The 23879-nt window shown below is 41.1% G+C and overlaps 2 protein-coding genes across 3 annotated transcripts; one reads left to right on the forward strand and one right to left on the reverse strand.

Moving 5' to 3' along the window:
• Nucleotides 1–836: 836 nt before the first annotated feature.
• aip (aryl hydrocarbon receptor interacting protein) lies at nucleotides 837–6356 on the forward strand. 2 transcript variants are annotated; one of them, XM_061083580.1, is made up of 7 exons: nucleotides 837–966; nucleotides 1660–1842; nucleotides 1930–2118; nucleotides 2859–3035; nucleotides 3251–3392; nucleotides 3755–3984; nucleotides 4099–6356. In XM_061083580.1, exons 1-7 carry the CDS (start codon nucleotides 868–870, stop codon nucleotides 4102–4104), a joined length of 1026 nt encoding a protein of 341 aa, XP_060939563.1. In that variant the 5' UTR covers nucleotides 837–867; the 3' UTR covers nucleotides 4105–6356. The 2 variants fall into 2 exon arrangements, with proteins under 2 accessions (XP_060939563.1, XP_060939562.1); XM_061083579.1 differs by lacking the exon at nucleotides 4099–6356 and having other exon boundaries at nucleotides 3755–3999.
• Nucleotides 6357–6437: 81 nt separating this feature from the next.
• On the reverse strand, nucleotides 6438–10052 carry cdk2ap2 (cyclin dependent kinase 2 associated protein 2). Its single transcript, XM_061083581.1, has 5 exons — nucleotides 9993–10052; nucleotides 8873–9028; nucleotides 8601–8692; nucleotides 7197–7317; nucleotides 6438–7112 (listed from the first exon to the last, which is right to left on the reverse strand). The coding sequence occupies exons 2-5, from the start codon at nucleotides 8925–8927 to the stop codon at nucleotides 7045–7047; spliced, it is 336 nt and encodes a 111-aa protein (XP_060939564.1). The 5' UTR covers nucleotides 8928–9028; nucleotides 9993–10052; the 3' UTR covers nucleotides 6438–7044.
• Between the last annotated feature and the right edge of the window lie 13827 nt (nucleotides 10053–23879).

Consider the following 23879-nt stretch of genomic DNA (forward strand, 5'->3'; position numbering starts at 1 on the left):
TTTCAATCAAGAGCTACTTCTCTCCTGAGTGCCAGGTTTATCCCTGTAGGAGAGAGCTGAAGTATGTTCTGTCCAGTGGTCACTACATTATAATGTTTAAAACAAGTGAATCATCAGAGTCTAAGCTGCATTTTGATGTTGCAGCTGGGGGAAATTGAGCGTTCTTTGATTTGTGTAATGTATTTTTTAAAAGCTCATCTTAGAGCTGGGTGATATGGCCAAAACCATCAGTCAATATTGAAAATTATCAGGATAAATGTCATTTTATAATTTATTTTAGTGTGATTGGCTGAAACAGCAAAATATTTTACAAATTCTAAAGTAGATCAATTATGTGATATACCACCCCACTCTGCTTCCCTTGTATATAAGCAAAATGTATATTAAACCTTTGTTATATTTCTGTAAAAGTGCAGTTTTTTTGGAAACACCCCACTACTATGAAATGTGTAAGACATGAATGGCTGTGTGAAATAAAACTAAAGTGACCAACATATGATTTTTAGGGCCCGAGCACTGACAGGCACTGACAGGTAAGGCCCTATTGAAATTGTAAGGATTATTATTATTTTTATTCAGGCAAATGAATTGGCTTTTTGAGGGCTTTAACATGCTCAAATTCTTACCATAATTTGCAGAAAGTTAGAAAGTGGTAATAATAACTCTTACAATTTCAATAGGGCCTCACTGTCTGTCAGTGCTCGGGCCCTAATAATAAAAATAAAGAAAAAGTCTCTACCCTCTACTATTCACAATTCCGCAGTCTGCGTATGGAGGGCGCTCTGGGCCGTAGCCTGAAGTGACGTCACACTAGGCGACCACCTTCGGCGAACAGCGTCATCAGTCGTGAACGGACTCGGGAGAAGGATGGAGGAAGAGGCACGGAAGCTTCTCGAAGAAGGAATAAGCAAGAAACTGGTCAGTCCTGGAAAAGGAGAACCGCCGATCTTCCCCAATGGCACCAAGGTAAAAAACACACCGTGCACGGCTGAGCAGGTTTGGCGTGGGCCCCCATTGTAGCTGAAGAAGTGCGACGAAGCTCGTTAGCTGTGATGCTATCTGGCTAACACATTAGTAAGCTGTCAGTTGGATTCGTTTCACCGTAAAAACCTTGTGCATGAATACGTCTGCGCAGTGTCGGGGCTCTTCCGCCTTTGTGCTGATTTAACGTTACATATAATTATGGCTTCATTGTTTGTTTTAGCTGCCTTCGATTTTTTATCCAGATTTTTTCATCTGATGAGAAGAAAGGGGGTGGGACAGGATGGCGTGTGTTTATGAGTGCTGATTGGTTAGTATGCTGTGTCAATCAAACCTATGTCGCTGTGATTGGTCGGAATGCAGCAGAGCGCGTTCCGGGCCTGTCTGAGAAGCAGTGATGGCTCTTTTGTTTCTTGTAAACAAGCTGCGTGGATTTCGGTGTTTTGAACAGGGCGATGACACAATGCGTATTTTAATCGTACTGTTCTATGGAGCTTCGTTTAATTTAATTTGATTTAGTAGCACTTACATGACACTTTGTAGTTATGCTTTTGTACTTTCTTGATTCTTGTTGTTCTGGGTTTGTACCCTCATGGTTGAATGCACTTACTGTAATTCGCTTTGGATAAACTCAACGAAATGATATGTATTGTAATGTTTTGATTCCTGCTTCGCCAGGTGGTCTTCCACTACCTCACCCGCCTCTGTGATGGCACAGTGCTGGACGACTCCAGAACCATGGGGGGGCGCAGCAAACCCATGGAGCTCATCCTGGGCAAGAAGTTCAAACTGGCCGTGTGGGAGAGGGTGGTCATCTCCATGAGACAAGGAGAAGTGGCCGAATTTACCTGTGAGACCCAGGTTTGTGAAGCTGGATGTGACATGGTGCTTATCTTGTTCCTCCTCAGTGTGCTGACTCTCTCTCTCTCATTCTCTCCTCCCCCCCAGCACACCTCGCTGTACCCACTGGTGTCCCAGTCCCTGAGGAACATCAGTGCTGGTAAGGACCCGCTGGAAGGCCAGAGGCACTGCTGCGGCATCGCCCAGATCCACTCCCACCACTCTCTGGGGCACAAGGACCTGGACAAGCTTCAGGCCAGTCCGCAGCCTCTGGTCTTCTCCATCGAACTGCTGGAGGTGAGGAGGCAGGGAAGAGCCGAGGGTTTAATATACCTGGGGACGTCTTCATTTATTATTAGGACTGAGTGTTGTTTAATTCTTTTCCATTATGGTATCAGCACAATACCTGAGTTCTGATATCAATTCCAATACCTTTTTTTAGATTACAATTTGAGAAATATACCTTTTTTTCTACAAATCTGGTTAATTCATGTAACAAGAAATGAAAATGTAAGAAATGCAAAATGTCAGATATTGTCAAAGCAAAGGAAGCTTGAGGAAAACGTAGCGTAAATAAATGTTACAAATAATTAGGATATAAAAACTTCAAACTTCATCATATAGCTGCTTAACTAGCGATCAAGATAAAAAATCTGACCAAAAGTATAATGCCAGTTTTGCAATCTATGAACAACCGACACGTTCAGGTCATTACCAAAAAAGTATATGATACTTAGCCCCATTTGCATTGCATGAAAGATATTTCTGATATTTACATATGTAACTAGAACATTGGAAACAGCTATGATCCTGAATGAACAACGCTGTGACACAGATGTTTATTCAACCCCCTTTAAGATGGGATTCCTTACAGGGATGATGAAATGAATTGCATAATTGTTTCATGGCCTACATTTAGAATCCTGTTAATATAATACTGTATATATTCTATCTTCATTCAGTGATGTTTTTGCTCCAGTGTTACCCTCCTACAGTAAAAGCGGCAACTACCACTGATCTCCTGTCTCTTTGCTCAGGTTCTCACTCCGGGGTCGTTCCAGCTGGACGTGTGGGCCATGTCAGACACAGAAAAACTTGAGCTTGTGCCTCAGATCCACGAAGAGGGCAACGTGCTCTTTAAAGAAGGTCAAATTAAGGAGGCTACTGAGAAGTACTACAATGGTATCGCCTGCCTTAAAAATCTACAGATGAAGGTTTGTGGACAGTTCATCCTTTGTTGATCACTACAGTAGACATCAATACACAAATTATATTTTTGTACTGAATCTAAATATCATATTACATTTTCTGATTGTTGTGTGTATCAGTTGTTGGAACTAGAGATTCACAGCTTTGATGCAGTTCATTTGCCACACAATGCTTTCAAATGTCTAAAACTCCTCTTTGTGGCCTTTCCCTTTTCTATCAGGAGCATCCTGGAGATGAAGCGTGGGTGAAGTTGGACCTCATGATCACACCTCTGCTCCTCAACTTCTGTCAGTGCAAGTTACTCACAGGGCAGTACTACGAAGTCATTGAACACTGCTCATCCTTGGTCTTCAAATATGAGGGTAAGCTTAAGTGGTTGGTGCCACTTAATGATTTCACACAAGAAGAAGTCTTTTTGGGATTGGTATAGATTTACTTTTTCTTTCCTTGCAACCTTTTCCAGCTGTAGTTTCTCTTCATGTCTCTAGATATACTAACAATTATATTAATAGATTAATTTACTCCTTAAGATTGTCATTTAGCAGGTATGTTGTGGTTCCTGAGTCTACCTGACACATGTATTATAATGTATTGGCTGCACAATGTGGCCTACATGTACTTGCTTTTACTTTATCCTGGAAGCTTACATTCAATCTCACATACATTAAGTTGTGGAACCATGTTCTCTGACTTTCATTAATTTACTCCCTCTCTTTCCGAATAGATAACGTGAAGGCCTTCTACAAGCGAGCTAAGGCCCACGCTGCAGTGTGGAACCAGACAGAGGCACGAGCAGACTTTGCTAAGGTGCTGGAGTTGGACCCCTCCCTGGGACCGTCTGTAGCCAAAGAGCTGAGGGCCATGGAGGATAGGATCCGCTCCAAGGAGAAGGAGGAGAAGGGTCGCTACAAAGGCCTATTCGACCACAACGCACCCCCAGCAACTGCCACTACAGTCAGTCCACTTTGAGTTTCTTTAGTTCGTTTAATATGACATTGAAATGTGAGGCATAGGATTTAATGGATAGTTTTAATCGAAACATCTCTTATGTTGTCCTCCTCCTCACAGGGTTGAATCTGTCATTGGGTTGAAAACAAGTGGATGTCTGTGAATTTCAAGATGGAGGAGAAACAGTGGACACTGCTGGTGTTTTAGCTATATCCATGATGCACCCAAGACAAACACTCTTCCACCTTGTCCTCTATGGTCGCACTCTCACGCGGTCAGGTTGTACATAGAAACAATGCACCCACAATTCATCAAGGTGCAGTTTGCAATTCAGCCACGATTCAGTTTTCAATTGGGACACATTCACTTTAATGAAATTTAAAAGTCCCATTCTGACCGTTGCCAAGCAGCACCAGTCATTCCGAGCATTGTGGTCTTGAATATAACAAAAAATTTCAATTACTCACTGAACCTTTTCAAGTTTTTTAGAAATTATATAATTATTGGCTGACTTGTCAACAGTAATGTTACCTTCAGATACACCTAGCAACAGCCTTCACAGGAATTCCTAGAGATTTTTGTTTTTCACTTTGTGCAATGTCATTATTTTGCAATTTCTATACCAAACATCAATTTGCCACTGTATTAGAAACAAGTATCTTACACACATACTGTTAAATAACTTTAGCTGTGGGATAATTATTTTTATTACCTGTAACCTCAGGCAAACAAAGAGAATTTACAAGTGAATGTTCTCCTTTTTTTTTTTTTTGCACAAGGAACACGATGTACTCTCGTGAACACCTCTGCCTTGCACTGTCAGAGATTGTTTTCTGTCTTGATCAATAGACCCCAACAGGAGGCCATTATCTCCTGGGAGAAGCAACTGGGAAACTGAGCGGTCTTTGACAATCACTATGTAACCCACGTGGAATTGATCCCTTTGCTTTCTCCTGTGTTCTTGTTTCGTATATATAAGAAATCCTACCATTATGTTGTTTTTGTCAATATATATTCATCAATAACCCTTGGCATCTCTTCCACCTGGCCGCTGTACTACGAAGCTTGTTCACTTCTGATCACCACAGAACCTTTTTGTTGAGCGGGTCACCTGCTCCTGAGCAGGTTATGTGGGAGATAAGGGATCAATCAGTATAAAAGCACCGGCCACTGATAAATCAATTTCCTTGAAACATCAGCGTTCTTAGACGGTCTCTGAGGAGGACAAAAGTCAACAGACAGACAAAATCCGTTTACCTACTCTGATGAGTACCTTTATGAAATATATATATTCTCATCAGAGGGAATAATACACCTTTGTCAGCTGGTGGAGGCAACAGAAGCAACCTAACACATAGGAACAATGTGTTCACAGTAACAGACTGTCTGCATCGCTCTAAGTTTCTTTGGGAGCAGTGGGATAACCAGACAGTTTTATATTTTCATCCTTCCCTTTAAGTAGGTTTATCCTATGAATTTAAATATGTATTAGGAATGGGGGATAGAGTTTACAGATTTACCTTGTGAGCGCCCCCATCCCTCCCCTCTCTCTTTCTCTGAGACTCTGAACAATCAGCCCTCACCATAATGACAGTACACTGTTGAGTGGTGTGCACGCTCCTTAAAGGGAAGGATAAAGGCCATTTAAAACAATGTCTGGTAGGTTAAGCCAATCGCTGATGCCCACACTCCCAGTCAGTGCAGACAGTGTGTGTCAAACCAAAGCTCATTATAGAGGCTACACCACGTGAGTAAGTGAAACGTTTTGTCTCTCATCCAAAAGGCTTCTTCACTTAGTTCAACAGGTCTTTTAGTAAAGAGCACATTCATATTTCGTGGCCCTTAGTTATTTATCTCCTTCCCATCCAAAATTATAACTATATATATATTTTATGTCACACAATCTTTTTTTCCCAAATGTAACTTACACATTCACACAATTAAGAGATTTTTTTGCCATCTGTCAATCCTGTATTTACCAGCTGTGACTGTTTCTTTTAGTCGGGATAATGTGTTTGTTCTCCACCTCTTTTTGTAATGTAACAGTTGCTCCTCATTGTGAAATATGCTGCTGCCAGTTATACGCGTCCATGTCTGTGATTGGTCATGCGCAGTAAACACCGCCCCTTTTTATGTGTACACGTTCAGACCTTGACGAGGCAAACCCGAGTTGACTTAACCAGTTGATAACCAGCTTCTTGTGACCGCTTAGCCAGCCTGCGATGGTTATCCTGGGTATGTTGAGCTCGCTTCGTAGTACAGGCTCCTGCCCAGTAAGAGCTACGCTTACTGTTCATGTGAAGCAGTGTGTCCTTATCCTGAAGTGAGATGTTATTGCGGTTGTGATTATGTAACTCAAAATAAATGTTTATCCCAAACTTTGCATCTTCAAACATTTGATTTACAGTATGATTTTCCTGATCGAAATTCAATCTCTAACGTCAATGAACCTGAAACAGTTTTTTCATGTTATTTAATTAAGATATACATAATGAACTGCAAAAATCTGGTTTACAAAATTTCCGTACTAACAAATTGACTTGAGATGTACAGAGGTATTGGGTCTGCGAAACAACTACTGTGTGTTTACACTACATAATATGGTGAAAACAAAGGAAATCAGAAAACATGAAGTGGTTTCAGAGTGGCGTTCGGATTAGAAACTTGAGGACATGTGCAGTTTAAACTTTGCTTCTCTTAAATGGTGAACATTTTAAGAAAAGTCAGTCTTCTTGGTCAACTGCAATTATTGAACAAATACTATAAACATTCCCATCCAAGCTTTTTCCCACGACTCTACTTAAAAATGTGTTTTCCCAGTGTCTACTTAAAAATGTGTTTAAATTCCCCACACACTTATTTCAAAGTAGATACAAAACTGCGTGTTGCATACACCTCACAGGTCACAGAAAAACAGAACCGGATTCAGGGATCAGTGAAGACAATAAGGATTTTCTGCACCTATAAAAAGCCAAAACATGGAAGGATAAAGAAAAAGGCGGTAAATCAGACAATGACGAGGGAGGGATTTTACAGGGGAAGGGTGCAGGGAGCTTTTCCAAAGGGTTATGTGCGGGCGCTTCTTTCCGTCTCTGCCAGACACTCCCTGACAAGTGCACGGGCGTGGATTATCCCTGGAAAAGACAAACACATGGTGAAAGAGGTGTTCAATCAATAATTCAGCATTAATAATTTAGATTAACCAAAATAACATGTACCTCTCTTTAGCCTCTCCATAGCGCTCTTGCTCCCAGCGTACGTAGGCCTGATCTCACGGCTCATCTCCTCGATGACAGATAGGAGCTCGCTGTAAGTGGACCCTTGTGACACTTTGACAGGCTGATGGTGCATTTTTCCCCAAACGTGGGATTTTTGGGGAGAACATAAAAAGCTATTACGATTTGTCAACAGCACAGGTGAAGAGAAAAAGCAATGAAAAAGTATCAACTCTTTTCAGTCATGGAGTGATTGCGCAGTCGTCCCTATTTTCTCTGGAGGAGGTGCCTGTGTGAGTGAGATGCTCCACAGTTTCTATGGACTGCCTCGGCCCCACACAGCGGGGTATCCCCCGTTTGATTGATTCTTTTGGGAAGTGAACACATCTGTGCAGAGAAGCTCCCGCTGTGTTGTGCATGTGTGAAAGGCAGACTCAGGGTAAACTGAGTTGCCAATCTGTCAGATTTTACCCACAGGTCATATCTGAAAACGGCTTACATGACAGGACCAGCGTAGCTTAGCCAGAATCACAACCAAGGACATCTACACATTCATGGAATTTGCTGTGGTGTGTTTTTGCAATATAAATATATAAAATGAAATAAATATAAATAAAAAAAATAAAAAAAGTAGGAAACAAAATAATGTATACTAGAAAATGCTATAGGCAAATAAAAAAATGTAGTTATTGTTATTGTAAAGTGTCAAAGTCACATAGGGACATCAGAGAGTTTGATCAAGACACTGATCCTTTTAAATTATACAACAGAACATGTAACTGTGACAACACCACTCAGATTAGTCATTTATCTGCCTTACAGAGGAAACAACTCTTTATTAGTTCTACATTGACATGCTCTCGAATCAAATATATTGCTCCATTCTAATAACATTGTATTTTTATGCTTTTTAGATTAGATTCTCAGCTTTCCCATGTAGATTACATGCATGGAGCCTTTTGGCACCGTCAGTCTTTACTGTGCTTCATGAGCAGAGCATGCCTGAAGTGATACATTGACAGACATGTTTGGCTCAACTTTTCAATGTTATAGAATCAAACGCATGAACCTGACTGAGCGTCTGTTTTGTTGGTTGGTGCAAAATTAGAAACCCGCTACGCACCAACAATTTAACAAGACAATCGCAAGTAAATAAGACAGAAAATAAAGGAAAAGTCCTTCAGGAATCCACCATCCAGTTCATGATATAACAACGAATAAATCAATGAATTAGAAGAGTCTGACAAAGCCACGATATCTAGTATAATTTCTACATTTTAACCTACATAAATACGTAATTAAGACTGGCAGGGTTTGGTCACTTGTTTACCTTTATGTGCAATATATATATAGTGTGCTCAAAGTGTAGGACACAGAACAGTATGGATTAGTGGATTGCAGACCTACCTGCACAAAGCCCATGGAGGGTGGGCCGAAGTCACTGAACGCCGGCCTAAAGCTGGATGATGAGGGGAGAGAGGGAGAGGGCACGGACGAGCCTGGACAGAAGAGGAGAACAGATATTAAACACTAAAGAGGGAACAAAAACAAAAGGATTAACCTGCTTTCTGCAACATTTGACTCAAGCTACCTTCGATTTATGCTGAACCTGTCAACGCATTCATAGCGGCTGGCCAATAATGAATGAGCGCCTTTAAGGCTGTGTGGTGTCAGACTACCTGGGGGAGTGTGGTTGGAGCCGGATGGCGCGGGAGCTATGGGTTTGTAGCTCATGGCGATGTCAGAAGGCAGCTCCCCGTACGACGAGCCGCTTCCTTCCGTCCCGTCAACCCGGTGCTTATACAGCTTTACTGGTGGAGATGAGCTCCTTAGAGCTGATGCAAAGAGAGGAAGGCGGCATCAAGTTTATATATTTATCATCAGAATAAGTGAAAGGAAGACACAGGTTTGCAATCATCAAAGCAGTGATTTCATAGTGAGTGAATCCAGCTCTAGGCTACTTGTGTGTCTGCAGCTCATTTTGAACTTGTGAAGATTTGGGGTTTGAGCTAAGTAACGCTCTCTGTCCTTTACTTCTTCAACGCTCAGGTCATAAGACTTTAATATTACATTTACAATGTATGATAGCAAATAGCAACACAGGAGTGTTTAACACCTTCCAATCCAGCTTTGGCCAGATGCTGCAGAAGACCTGCAACTAGTCTCCTGCACAAATGGCTGCCAGAGAGGGTTTGAAGCTACTGCTGCTTCCCAGGCTCAGGGACACATTTCTTGTTCTGTGTTTACCGATCAATCCTAGTTGTACAGCCTACTGAGTGTGGTTGCTGCCCACGTGTCACCATGTACAGCCTTGACTGTACCCACAGTGGCTGCACATGATATGATCATGTCAACATGGACCAGAAACCTCTGCAACAAACCAAGCTGGGCCCTCAGCGGTATTAGCATGGTGTTCCTAATAAAGTGCTCAGCTTCCATTCAAAGCTGTGACAGCCTTTGAATGGAGCCAGAGTAGAGTTGTCCTTCAGCTCTGATGGGGATCTCCTCTGGGGACCGGCTGCTGCTCAGAGCTTTGACAACACGGAGCCCCTCAGTGTGTGTGTGGGGGGTGAAGAGGACCCGAGCGGAGCCGTGAACCTTGAGAGGAAGGAGCCCAGCTAACCACTGCCGGGTAGCATTAGCTCGTTAAGCTAGCTGTCACCGGTTAGCACTAACATCCACAGTGGACCGGCCGAGCCCGGGTCCGGCAGCGGAGGGGGTTCGTCCAGACACCGGGACAGCGACGGAACCTGTCTCTGCACGTGTGGGAACCGCGAGGCGACCCCCGGGGTTTCTTACCTTTGTACGAACGGTGGTGATCCGCTGTGGACGTTAGTCCTGCTCCTTCCTCTGTGAGTCTGCGGCTGCGCACAACTGACGCGTAGTGTGTAGAACCGTTCTCTCGCGTTTCCTTCCATATGATTGGCTGAGGGAGCAGCCTATGACGTCTGCTCCACAGGAAGTCGTCACAGGGAATCACCACAGCAACAAAAATCAAAAACGGAATACATGTGTATATCAAATATATTATGTTAATTTATTTTATTTTAATTATCATTATTAATCGGTATATTTCACATTAACTAAGCAAGGTTTTTCAAGCTTCATTCTATTATCTAAATGTTGTGGAATTTCATTTGATTTATTAAAATTAGACCATATTCACTATTCATAGTGGACTGTGGATATATTCTGATTTGTATTTGATTCTATATTGCCAAAAATATATATAATCAATACAAATTGAAAAAGTATTCATTACAAAACAGTGCATAATATATATCCCATCAAAAACTCATGATTTATATAAGAAAAGTGAATTCTGTGAGCCTGATGAAAGAACAATTTAACACACAGAGGAAAAACAAAACCTTATCTTTTAATAGTGATATTCAGAATGTCTTAAAAAAAAGTGAAGGTACCAGTCTTATTCAAAGAATATGCTCACAGCTTTCTCACAGATTCTCTTCAGTTTTTACTAAATCTCATTAATACAAATATTAATCACATTTTTATACAATAAACATATATCATATATTATTACTCACTATAAGGCTGATGATTTAATGTTTGTCTTTGATTTACATATTAAGTGTATGGCATATTTGAATGAGTAGGAAATATATCAAATCCATATTGTAAGTTAACAAAAATAAATTCAGCTTTGCACAGAGAATAAAGATTATAATTAAAAAGTACATGAAATAGATATACCAAAAACATTTGGCAAATTATCTTGTATACTTTCAGTCCAGCACATTTATTTGTTCATTTTAGACACTATTACTTTGCAGATAAAGAAAAATTGTCTTAATACAACATTTAATAAAGATGTTAAATATTCCCATGGTTATCCTCAAAACGGCAAATTGACCACATCAGTATACAGTATCTCATTATGCTGGTTTTGTCAGTCAGCCATTATAAGATCACTATCTTTTAGACTAAGCAAAACACTGTTGGTCACCTCTTAATCTATATATGCAAGGCCATAGCAGAAATCATGATTATCTAACACATGTTTTCGACAGGGGGGGAAAAAGGCAACTATGGGTGTGCTGAAGTTGGTAGTTGCAAATTGAATCTTTCCTCGGAGCATGTAAACACATGAATGCAGGTGTCACCAAGAGAGAAGTGAATCTGACCTCATTATTGGTGAAGAAGTGTGATGCTGAGAGAGTGTGAGAGATGGAAAGAGGAAATACACTTTCTCAGGGCTCAAGCTATGTGTGTACTCTCCAACAAAAGAGAAGAAATTGGCAATCAGGACCCTGAAGAATATACAGCAGTAGAAAGAGTACTGGAAAACTGCACTTAACTCAATGTACGGAATGCATTTTAAACATAAACTGTGAGGCTTTGATCACCCTGTTGTGATAGCAATATTTTTGAATATGTTTTTAAAACACAAAATACAATTGATGGTACAGTCTCTGCCTTAACCCATTAAACACGTTTGGATTGAACAAGTTATCTACTTGTATTTTATGAGTTCATCTTAAAATACACAAACATTCCTCCAACAGCCTGAATTGACGCAAACACAAACCAGTCAGCTGCCACATAAAGAGACTTTTAGTGTGAGCAGCCTTTTTAATATGGCAGAGTTTGTATACACGTCGCTGCTGACTGGGCGACACCCCGACACACGCACCAAATGAGAGAAGCCTGTTGCAAACTGTTTTAAGCCAACCCGGAAACCACAGCACATTTTGAGATCGAATGTGTTCCTGCTCACAGTCACAGTAGTCATCATAGTTCATAGCTATCGATATTTACGAGTTCATGAGCACCGCAGCAAGTCTCCATGAATTTAACAATATTAAGCTATATAAATCAAATAGTCTGTGACTTCTTAAAGAATTAACGGCATAATGAAGCTACAGAAAAGGTGCAGTTGTATTAACAAGATAAACTCCACAGCAGCTGCAGATGATGAAAACAGGAAAAACAAGAAGAAAAGAAGATGTAGTTGTTATCATCAGTCTATGATTTTGCTGCCCATTTCTGCTTCGTGACCTTTTTTTAATCAGTGTTTTAGAGGGATAGAGGGTGAGTCAACACAAGTCATTTTAGAAAAAAATGAAAACCAAAGGGCAATGGCACATCAGAGGCTGCACTGTTATAAAAGCACTTGATACTATATTGAATAAAGGTTGGTGGATATACATGCACATCACGTACCTGGATCAAAGGTTTAGGTCAACACCGGCAATATATCACATTAAGAGAGGTTGAAAGTATTTCTCCATGGAGCAGTGTTATTGATCCCATTTGTCTTTCATAAGCCTGCTAGAATTGAGACTTGTAATTTGAAAGCTAAGATGGCCGTGAGAAAGGATTTACATGAAATAAGTTTTCTAAAACTTGGTCTTTATATTTTCTCCCACATGGTTTCATCAAATTGTCAGTAGACTTCAGCATGCCACTGTTAAAAGAGAGAAAATTAAGTGGGTGACAGGAGAGGATGGAAATTAAAACAGGAAACCAGCAATAGACGGATCAGTATTCAAGTGTGGAGTAAAAGATGCAAATATTGTAATGTCATACCCAAAGGATGAACCACCAGTAATTTATCATTATTGCTTACAGCAAGCAAAGTTAATGTTGAAGCCAAAGTACCAATCTCATGAAAAAATTCAGTAAAAGTCACAAATTCAATATTATGCGGTATATAAACTAAAATGATCCAATGTAAGAGTACGCCTGCATTAAACTGAGGACTGTGGGGGATCAGGTAAAGTTATACTATAGCACTGGTTTCAGAAATAGTGTAATACTTAATAATTTTGATATTTTGGATAATCTGGTATTTTTCTGTATAACAGATTATCATAAATATCGGGACTTTGAAAACATTGTGTAACAAACTGAGTCTATTCTGAAGAAAACCTCAAAGAATTATTAATTTTGTGGAGGAGGAAATGTTTGGAAGTGGTTGCCTGTGAGGCATCTGTATGATATTCAAAGATGTTTCGTAGATTCACAAGGGGATTGAGCAATAAAAACATCATTCAAAATTCTATTTTAAAGATGTTGGAATGCAGCACACGCTGCACATTGAATCTCAACCCTCCACTGTGCATTCTTCCATCACATGCACAGATAATTCCCAGCATGTGTGCACGTGTGTAGTGTGCAGGACTAGTTAGATTAAGATCGTTTTTTGTCCCAAACACATGCACAGACATGCACACTCATGCAAGGAGGGAAATTTAACCTCTGCTCTTAACCCATCTGGTAAGATGTCAGGGAGCAGATAGACAGGGTAGGGAGAATCCTCTTCGATTTTTGGACAGATCAATCCAGGTTCGTCTTTTTGTTGTTTCTCCGTGGAATCGAACCAGAGACGAACCAGAAACCTTTTCTGCCCATAGTCCAAGTTTCTGCCACTAGTCCACCGCCTCTCAGGTAAGTTTCGATGATATTACTGGGGAAAATATATAAGCATGCTGATTGAGGATTGTTCATCTGTTCATCTAGCCTATTTTCATTAATTTATCCATCAATTGTAAAATATTTTTACAGACAATTCAAATTGTTTGGCTAACTATTTATATCTCTGGCATTGCATTAGTGTGTTTTTACAATTTTTTTCTCATCTTATTCTACAGAACAATGCCACGTGCACTATCTCATGTGTGGAGACATTTCACCCCATCCAATGTAGAAGGAAAGGCTGTGTACACTTACAAATACTGTGCAAAGACATATGTTAAGATTGACTCAACAATGCAGAAGCATATAGTCAAGTGCCCAAAGTTTCCTCAGGGCTCAAATCAGCCTATGACAAAACAAAATATTTATATTTATGTCTGTATATGACAAGGTAAATACAGTTAATATAAATTACCCACAACACTTCCAGTTTATTCCCATTAATTCCCATTAATTCCCGTATATTCCTGTATATTCCCGTTAATTCCCGTTAATTCCCATGGAAAGTTTCCAACTTTGAATATTCCCGGAATTTTGCAACCCTAGTCCTGATCCAGACTGGGTTGTTCTCTGTAGCCCCATACTGAAGAGGTATAGGCTGTTTATAATTGTTCTTTTATTACATTTTCAACATATCACTTATAATTAATTGACTCTAAGGATAAGATGCAGTTTGTGCCTCTCCAAGAGGAGAGCCATCCAGTGTCACTTTAATGAGGGCCCCCATATTGAGCAAGGTAACTTCACTATGACGGTTATTCCCTCCAATGTATTCGGTTCAGTCTCAGTTCCTGGGGCAGAACCTTGTTTGTACCAAGCTGAGTTTTAGGTTTATATTCTGGTCCAAAGTCTTACCATTATAATGTTCCTGATGGAGTGCTAGATAGTTTATAAATGTATTGAATGCAATACTACTGATGTATAATATGTCTACTCAGATACTCGACCATTACTGACAATAATTCATCAATTCATCTACCTTCCATTATGCTGCAAACTATTTCTTCTAATCAATGCTGTAAATACACTTATTTTTCTGAGGTTCCCCATTACACGTGGCATCTTTTGCACCTTGTAAAAGCCCTATGAGTCGAACTGTGATTTGTGAATATGGGCTATACAAATAAAATATTATTGAATGCCATCGAGTGTGAAAACCTTTTTTATTCTTGCCTTCAGAAATACAACCCTAACAGCGTGACCTGGTGATGTGTGTGTGTTTGTATGCACGTCAGTAATTTCTCTTGTTTTGCTGAAAACCTGGTCAGCAGGGGTAGGCTTCCTTCCATCGAAAGCTGCTGAAGGGCTCCGCATGAATTTCTCTTCTGTGAGGCTGAGATGTTGCGAGCGAGAGCGCGGCTCTACATGTCACTGACTCACATTGATTCTGTCAAGCTGGACCACGTCTGGCCGTAAACAATTTTATGAATGAATATCATAAGTAATTAAAAAAGTCTAAATCCACTGCTTCTATAACTGGGCAAAAAAGGTTGCAACCTAGCAGGTTGTTGATATAAGGGGGATCAGCAAGGAAGTAAGAGAGAAAGCTTCTCTGCAGATGAAATTGGTCCCAGTTTATTTCCATCTCAATAAAATGCCCTTGAAATAACAGAAACTCTGAGCTAATGACTTCAGACCAGGTTATTGTTGGTCAATTACACAAATCTTTCATGATAGCAACCATCCATCAACTGTACTTACAATGTTTAATGATAAATATGATAAAACCTTTTAGCATTGTGTTATCACATTAGAAAGTGGAGGCTACATTTGTATTGATTGAATTGATTGAATATTTATTTAAGCCTCGGAAGACACATTGAGGGATAAGACCCTCATTTTCAATGGTGCCGAGGGTACAATAAAAAAGTTGATACATTAAAAGTTAATACATTGAATAAATAGGAATGAAATAAATATGCATATATATATACACAGTAATACAAGGTATAAAACAATTTGTCAATAAAATACTATGGCAAAGTCAACTAGCAGTTACAGTCATTGCAGGAGAAGTCAGCTGTACATGAGACCAGACTCCAGAACTCCGTCAGTGAAACAAATGAGTGCAACTTTAAAGATTTTTGGACCTCATTCCAGATGTAGGGGGCTTTATAATAGAAAGCTGTCTTCCCCAAGTTGGTCTTAACACGAGGTACATACATTGAAAGCCAGCTCTGGGAGCGAGTATTGTGGGTATTAGAATTCCAGCTGATGAGAGAGGAGAGATATACTGGCATTAGCCCAATGATTGTTTTGTAAATATAAATCTTCCAATGACCATCCCTTTTTTCAGACAGGGCTGGCCAGCAGTGTTGGGGAGTAACGGAATACATGTAACGGCGTTACGTATTTAGAATACAAATTATGAGTAACTGTATTCCGTTACAGTTACAAATTAAATAGATGGTATTCAGAATACAGTTACATTGTTGAAATCAGTGGATTACATGACGGTACTTCTCGAGTTTATTCACTCTCTCGTAAATCCACCGGCGGCAAAGCCCCCAGGAAGCAGCTGGAGACCAGGGCTGCCGTAAGAGCGCCCGGACCCCGGCGGCGTGAAGGAGCCTCACCGCTACCGGCTCGGGACCGTTACAGGCCCGGGACCGAGGCTCTGAGAGAGTTCCGTCGCTACCAGAAATCTACGGAGCTGCTGATCCGCAAGCTGCCCTTCCAGCACCTGGTGAGAGAAGACCGACCTGCGCTTCCAGAGCTCCGCTGTCATGGCTCTGCAGGAGACCAGCGAGGCACGCCGGGTTCACACCGGACGCTGAAGCGCCGTGAAGCGCTGATAATATCACCCGTTGACCCAGTAGCATATGGTCACTTGTTTCTCCAACATTAACTGCAACAGCGTCCCAATTTAATTTCATCCATCTTCAAGAGCTTCTCCGCTGTTTGCTCCGTTCAATGTCGGGTGTCGAGGGTAAATTACGTATTCTCCGCCTCCCCCCCCTCTCTTTTTATCTTTATGAGTGCTTGTGTGTCTGTAGTGGATGGGCAGAGGGGGGCATTTAATAATGTGATCGGTAAAATTGGTAAAATTAAAACTCCAGGACAACAGAAGGGGAATACAAACTATGGGATGCATACTTTATCATTTATATCATATAATATGTCATCAATATCGTTTAAAATAATTTTTCAGTGTGTTTCATGGAGCGATACGCTCGCGTCAAGCGCAAAAAATAGACTCAACGCCGAAACGATGCTGCATGGCGCGAGACAGCCTTGGCGCAGGGGGGGGGGGTTCAGCCTCCGGTGGGACCCGCACAGAGGTGGGAGAGGATGGGAGCCGGACATCCAGCTGCCCTGCCGCATCTTGCGGAGAGAGAGTTTAAACTGCTGCTGCTCCACTGACTATAACAATGCCGCAATCACTGCAGCCCAACACTGCTGGCCAGCCAACCTTGTTATAGAGAGTACAGTGGTGTGTGCCATAGCCAGTGTTGGGAAGGATACTTTCAAAACGTATTCCGTTACAGAATACAGAATACATGCCCAAAAATGTAATCTATAACGTATTCCATTACATTAACTAATCTGAGTAACGTATTCTGAATACTTGGAATACTTCCGGTTTGTATTGCATTTTTTAAGTGTATGATTGCGGCGTTGTTATAGTCAGTGGAGAAGCAGCAGTTTAAACTCTCTCTCCAGCTGGATGTCCGGCTCCCATCCACTCCCACCTCTGTGCCGGCCCCACCGGAGGCTGAAGGACCCCCCCCCCCCCCCCCCCCCCCCCCTGCGCCAAGGCTGCCTCGCGCCGTGCTACGATCGTTTCGGCGTCGAGTTTATTTTTTTTTGCGCTTGACGCGAGCGTATCGCTCCATGAAACACACTGAAAAATGATTTTAAACGATATTGATGACATTTTATATGATATAAATGATAAAGTATGCATCCCATAGTTTGTATTCCCCATCTGTTGTCCTGGAGTTTTAATTTTACCAATTTTACCGATCACATTATTAAATGCCCCCCTCTGCCCATCCACTACAGACACACAAGCAGTCATAAAGATGAAAAGAGAGGGGGCGGGGGCGGAGAATACGTAATTTACCCTCGACACCCGACATTGAACTGAGAGAACAGCGGAGAAGTTCTTGAAGATGGATGAAATTAAATTGGGACGCGGTTGCAGTTAATGTTGGAGCAACAAGTGACTAAATGCTTTTATACTACTTGGTCAACGGGTGATATTATTAGCGCTGCCCGGCGCTTCAGCGTCCGGTGTGAACCCGGCGTGCCTCGCTGGTCTCCTGCAGAGCCATGACAGCGGAGCTCTGGAAGCGCAGGTCGATCTTCTCTCACCAGGTGCTGGAAGGGCAGCTTGCGGATCAGCAGCTCCGTAGATTTCTGGTAGCGACGGAACTCTCTCAGAGCCTCGGTCCCGGGCCTGTAACGGTCCCGAGCGGGTAGCGGTGAGGCTCCTTCACGCCGCCGGGGGCCCGGGCGCTCTTACGGCAGCCCTGGTCTCCAGCTGCTTCCTGGGGGCTTTGCCGCCGGTGGATTTACGAGAGAGTGAATAAACTCGAGAAGTACCGTCATGTAATCCACTGATTTCAACAATGTAACTGTATTCTGAATACCATCTATTTAATTTGTAACTGTAACGGAATACAGTTACTCATAATTTGTATTCTAAATACGTAACGCCGTTACATGTATTCCGTTACTCCCCAACACTGGCCATAGCGATCTCCTGTGATAAAACGCAGAGCAGAATGGTAAACAGCATCCAGAGATTTCAGTGTGCTGTGTGATGTATTTCCATAAATTACATCACCGTAATCTAAAACTGGTATAAAAACAGACTCAATAATGCGTTTTCTGGCTTGGAAAGTGAAACAGAACCTATTTCTATAGAGAAAGCCCAATTTTGTTCTTAGCCTTTTTACGAGTTGACTCACATGTGGTTTAAAATTGAGCTTCTCATCAACCCAAATGCCTAGGTACTTATAGCTGGTGACCCTTTCCAGAGTGGTACCATTTCTAGATGTATGAAAGCAGGAACTCAATATAATTTGGCAATTTTAACCTTAAAAAAACACTCTTCCATATACAACCCCTTCACTTTTCCAACCTCACTGATGGATGATTATTATTACTGATTTCAATTATCTGAGGGAAACTGGCAGTTGCAACGCTGACTGAGATACAGAAACACAGGTCAACACAACTCTCAGGTCCTGGTTCTCAAAAAGGGTTTATTGCCACTGGCCTGGTATATACAAGCTCCATGTTACGGCATACTGGGTATTTATTCCCTGTGTCATAACCTTCAGTACAAGATGTGGAGCTGTGCCTCCATCACAATCTCTGGGCCAATATTAGCTCAAATGTATGCCTCACTCAATAAGAGCTTTCATTTCAAGAAGTCCCATTAATGCCACAAGTTCAGTGCAGTTTGATTGAATTTAAGGGGACCTTTGGGGCTTGGCTAGGTATCGCCTGGAGATCTTCTGAGTACCATTAGTCATATATGGTAATTTGAAATCAAATGTAGCAGTAAGTTAACTGTTACGTTACCTACCTTATATAGTCTTTGCCATAATGAGTGAACCAAATTTAAAACACATGTACAAGGGATCAAGTGAAGATTTATTTGGGCTGTGAGGGATCTAACAGGTGAAGGGTGAGGGTGTAAAGATGATGGTTTACAGGGCAGAGCCACAGAAAGGCCGAGCTGTGAGTGGAGCTCGGTGACTGGACCACAGGAAGGAAAATGAGCTGTGGAGCAGAGGCAGAGTAGCCTGAGATGAGCTATGGTTGATAAGCTCAAAGCTAACTAATAAAGAGGAGAGCCGAGTGTGGCAGGCAAACAGGCAACGTGAGATAACTGATCCTGAGGCAAATAAGAGGTGTGCGCTCTACTGTCTAGATGTGTCTACATTACATTGTTGTGCCGACTGTAAAAACATGTCATGAATTGTGACCTTCATCTCATAGAATATTTAAGTCTAAACTTTTGATATAATCCCTTTTTCTTGAATTAAGGTCTCCACTTTAATGTCCAATAAGACCGGTGCCTTTTCTTCTTGTTTTTTCAACAATTTAGCTAAATTTCTTTGATAGTAATATATCTTTTTTTCGTTCACTGCAATCACTTCGAAAGCACAACTCTGGCTGCTGCCCGCAACTATGAACTCCCTGCAAACACCAGAAGGCTGGCAGACAGTCAGTGAGAGCTTCAGGCCATAGAGGATCATTTGGCAGTTTAGGAGCCTGATATTTCTCTCAGGAGGTGGAAGAACCCACAGCTAGAATGACTTGACAACACTTGTAACATTTGACATTTGAGAAATAGTGCATACAACACATATATTATTTTAGTGTGCTGAGTTGAAGATAGTTTTGTTGAAGGATGACTCATTGACTCATATCTGACTCATATCGGAAATATTCAACAAGCATCATCCATTTTAAAGTTCAACGGAGGCTTCAGTATTTGTCTTAATAAGTTTGTTCTTCAGAGTTAAAGGCTTTTCAGAAGTTGTGGAAGGTAATTAAATATTACATATATATATATGTGTGTGTGTGTATATTTAAATATGTAACTTTTTACCCTGGCCAAGGAGGCTATGTTTGTTGTTGTTTACAGCAGGACACAAAAGCTACAGGACGGATTACCACAAAACTTAGAGGAGGGATGCAGTATGGGTCAGGAAGAAAACCATTACATTTTGGTGGGGGTCTAAATAAATGGACGGATCCAAGAATTAAGTTTCCCTTTCTCTGCAGCATTAATTGAATCTATCCTGTTAGCGGGGGGGCATTTGTACGTACACAAACATAGCTTTCAAGAGAAAGACAAGTTCTCGCCTGAGAGAGAACTGCATGGCGTGCCAATCACAGGTATGCACACACGGCAGCTGAAACTACGAGGTCTGACTGTCTGCTTGTACGATAACAGCTTTATGAGCAATAGCACAAATGAGCATGCAGCAAATAACGCTGCACACAGCGTACAATGCAGCAACTGAACAAATCATCAAGTTAGAATGAAGTGCAAATATTCATTTTTTGTTCATTAGGAAACTGTGGCAGGACAAATAAGAATGTGGTGGGCCGTCACAATCTAGGTAATCAGAATCAGAATCAGAATCAGAAGTATTTTTATTGCCAAGTACGTTCACACATACACGGAATTTGCTATGGTTATTAGTGCAAACAATGAACATAGAAACATAAAAACGCAATAAATACAACATGCATAGGAGAGCAATAAAAAATGGGAAACCAGTATATATTTACTCACTGTTTACTTCTTATTTACTCACTTTTTACCAATATTTATACAAAGTAACATTTATTTTTGAGATAAACATTTCTGAATAAAAATATATAAAAGATAAAAGATATAAAAAGTGAAGTAAAAAAGTGAAATGCTAAATGCAAAACAGTTAACAGTGTCATATTGCAATATGCAATGTAATGCAGTATAATATAATATGATATGATATAATGTGTTAATTTAACACATCCTAGAGGTGTGGGGGTGGAATAAAAGTCCGAGTCAGGTGGGGGTCCCGGGCCTTGTTGATAAGGCCAACTGCAGTCGGGAAGAAGCTGGTCTTGTGGCGGGAGGTTTTGGTCCTGATGGCCCGCAGCCTCCTGCCAGAGGGAAGAACCTCAAAGAGTTTGTGACCCGGGTGAGAAGGATCGGCCACAATCTTACCTGCACGCCTCAGGGTCCTAGAGGCAAACGGGTCCTGTAGAGATGGCAGATTGCAGCCGATCACCTTCTCAGCAGAGCGGATGATCCGCTGCAGCCTCCTTTTGTCGTTAGTGGTGGCAGCAGCGAACCACGAAACGCACTACAGCACTTTCAGAGCCATGGCTAAACGTCTCTGTCCGTGCCCTCAGACGAGCATGTCGGCAGGCAGAGAGAAGGGGGAAAAAGAACAAACTCAGAGTATCATATGAAATCTTACAGAGCCATCTATCTGACTACCAGAAAGTGGTAAAATCTGCAAAACTAAGTTTATATCTAACCTGGTCTCCATTAACTATCACAGGCTTCAGGTTAATTTTTAATATTTTTGATAATATCATGAACCCTGTAGTCCTACTCTGCCTGTTGCAATTCCCTGTATGTAGGCATAGACCAATCCTCCATTAAACATCTGCAGTTAGTCCAAAATGGTGCTGCTCGCCCGCTGACTAGGAAAAGAAAGAGAGACCATATTACCCCCTGGGGAACAACCTACCACTTCACATTAGATCTGCCCTGTCTTTAAAACACTTTAAATCACTACTAAAAACACACCTGTTTTCCAAGGCTTTCTCCACGAGTTGGTTTTTGTTCTTCTACCGGCCTCACTAAAGAGCACCGCTCAGAGCTTCCCTCCTCCTCTGTAAAGCAATGTTTAGATTAAAGAAAGAAAAAAACAGGTTTAACGTTGAAATCACCTCTCTACAGGACAGGCAGGTGTGGATCTGCCTCTGGCCCTATCTGTTACCTGGCTCTCTACCTGGATCGGACTCTCAATTACTCAGTCTGTCTCCCACAATAGAAATTAGGTGTTTTCAATATCCATAACTACACATTTCAACAAAACATTAAGACTAATGTCTTTACTCTTAACTAGTCTAAATACGAAAGGGCTTTGCCATCATAACTCAAAGGCAAACACTAACAAACTTACCTGAGAGTCTGTGCCTCTGTCTGACTGTCCCTGCCTGTCTGTGTCCAGCTCCTCTCTCTGAGTCGCCTTTGCCTGATGACACATTGGTAAAACATTTCCACGTGCACTGCAATACATTCTTATATCAACTTGCATTTGATGTCACTGGGGTCCTTATAATATTGTTGTTTTGGTAAAGTGAAAAAAGGTTGGATATGTATTCTTAGCAGGTTATTCACAGCAGCTTGTAAAAAGCAAATACCCATTAACCAATTAACTAATTAAATAGTATTCCTGAGGAAGCCGATCTCTAATATGTTGATGTCAATGTGTAAAAGTCAACATTATTCTGAAACCTATAGACATCGAACATATAGAACAGTGTTTGTCGTAATATTTGTCTTTTTTCAATGAATTAAAACTTGATTTATCTCCCCCCAAAAAATCCAGTTTGCATGCAATAAGAAAGAATAATGCACTGAAAACCCAAGTTTTGAGTAAGTTATTCATAAATATTATAGAAATATTACTACATTATCAGCTTTAAAAAATCTGTTACTTTTTTATGAATACCTTTATTTTTTGCAATGTAACCAAGCATTCTGTTTTATAAATACACATCTGACATTATAGCAAATGGCTTGAATATCGGTTGAGAATTCACTGAGCTATGAACATTTTAATGGTGGGTAAACCCCCAGCCTTACATGTGCATTAGACACATCTGCATGTGGGCTGGGTTAGACTCAAGATCCAACTGTGAGTTAAAGCAAGCAAATGTGATTTATTCTATTTATGAGTGATAAAACCCACATGTCTGACAGTTTATTCTTAATTATATGTTTTAAAGCTTCAGGGGGGGGGGGGGGGGGGCAGTTGACCAATCAATTGAAAGCAAAGACATAATGTTCTTTCTAGCATGTGTATTTTACAGGTAACAGTCAAACCAAGTGATGCAGTATCCACAGCATCTTTTGAAAAAGAAAAAGTAGCACTGGATAGTGACATTTCGGACACTTTCTAATCATCATTCATTATCCCTCCTTTGTCAGACGAAGCACAAAGATGCAATTTCACGTTTCAAAAAAACGACGGCGAGTGCTGGAATTTTATGAAAGTACGACACATTCCTGCATAGATCAAGGACTGTCGTCGTGCTACTGTCGTCGTGCTGCGAGAAGGAAAAGATTATTTTGAGACAATTGTGAGGTTCTCATACATCCATCATATATAGGGTTGCAGGGGGTTGCTGGAGCCAATCCCAGTTGAGATTGGGTGAGAGGCGGGGCTATCCCTGGACAGAACACCAGTGTATCACAGGGGCAACATATAGAGACAAATAACCATTCACATTACTTACAATATAGAGTCTTCAATCACCATTGCCCCAGTCTGCATGTCTTTGGAGTGTGGGGGGAAGCTGGAGTACAACACAGATCCATACAGCCGAACCTTCTTGCTTCCTCTTGCTGTGTGCTGATTCATGAACCGTGCAAAGTAGGTATTTATCCTACCTGGTATATCAGCAAATAAGATTTTACAGTCTATGTTTTTTCATGAAATGAAACAGATCATATTTGTATTCCTGTTCACATGTGGCTTATACAAGATCGAA

Source organism: Limanda limanda, chromosome 2 (genome assembly GCF_963576545.1).
Source record: "Limanda limanda chromosome 2, fLimLim1.1, whole genome shotgun sequence".
NCBI lineage: Eukaryota > Metazoa > Chordata > Actinopteri > Pleuronectiformes > Pleuronectidae > Limanda > Limanda limanda.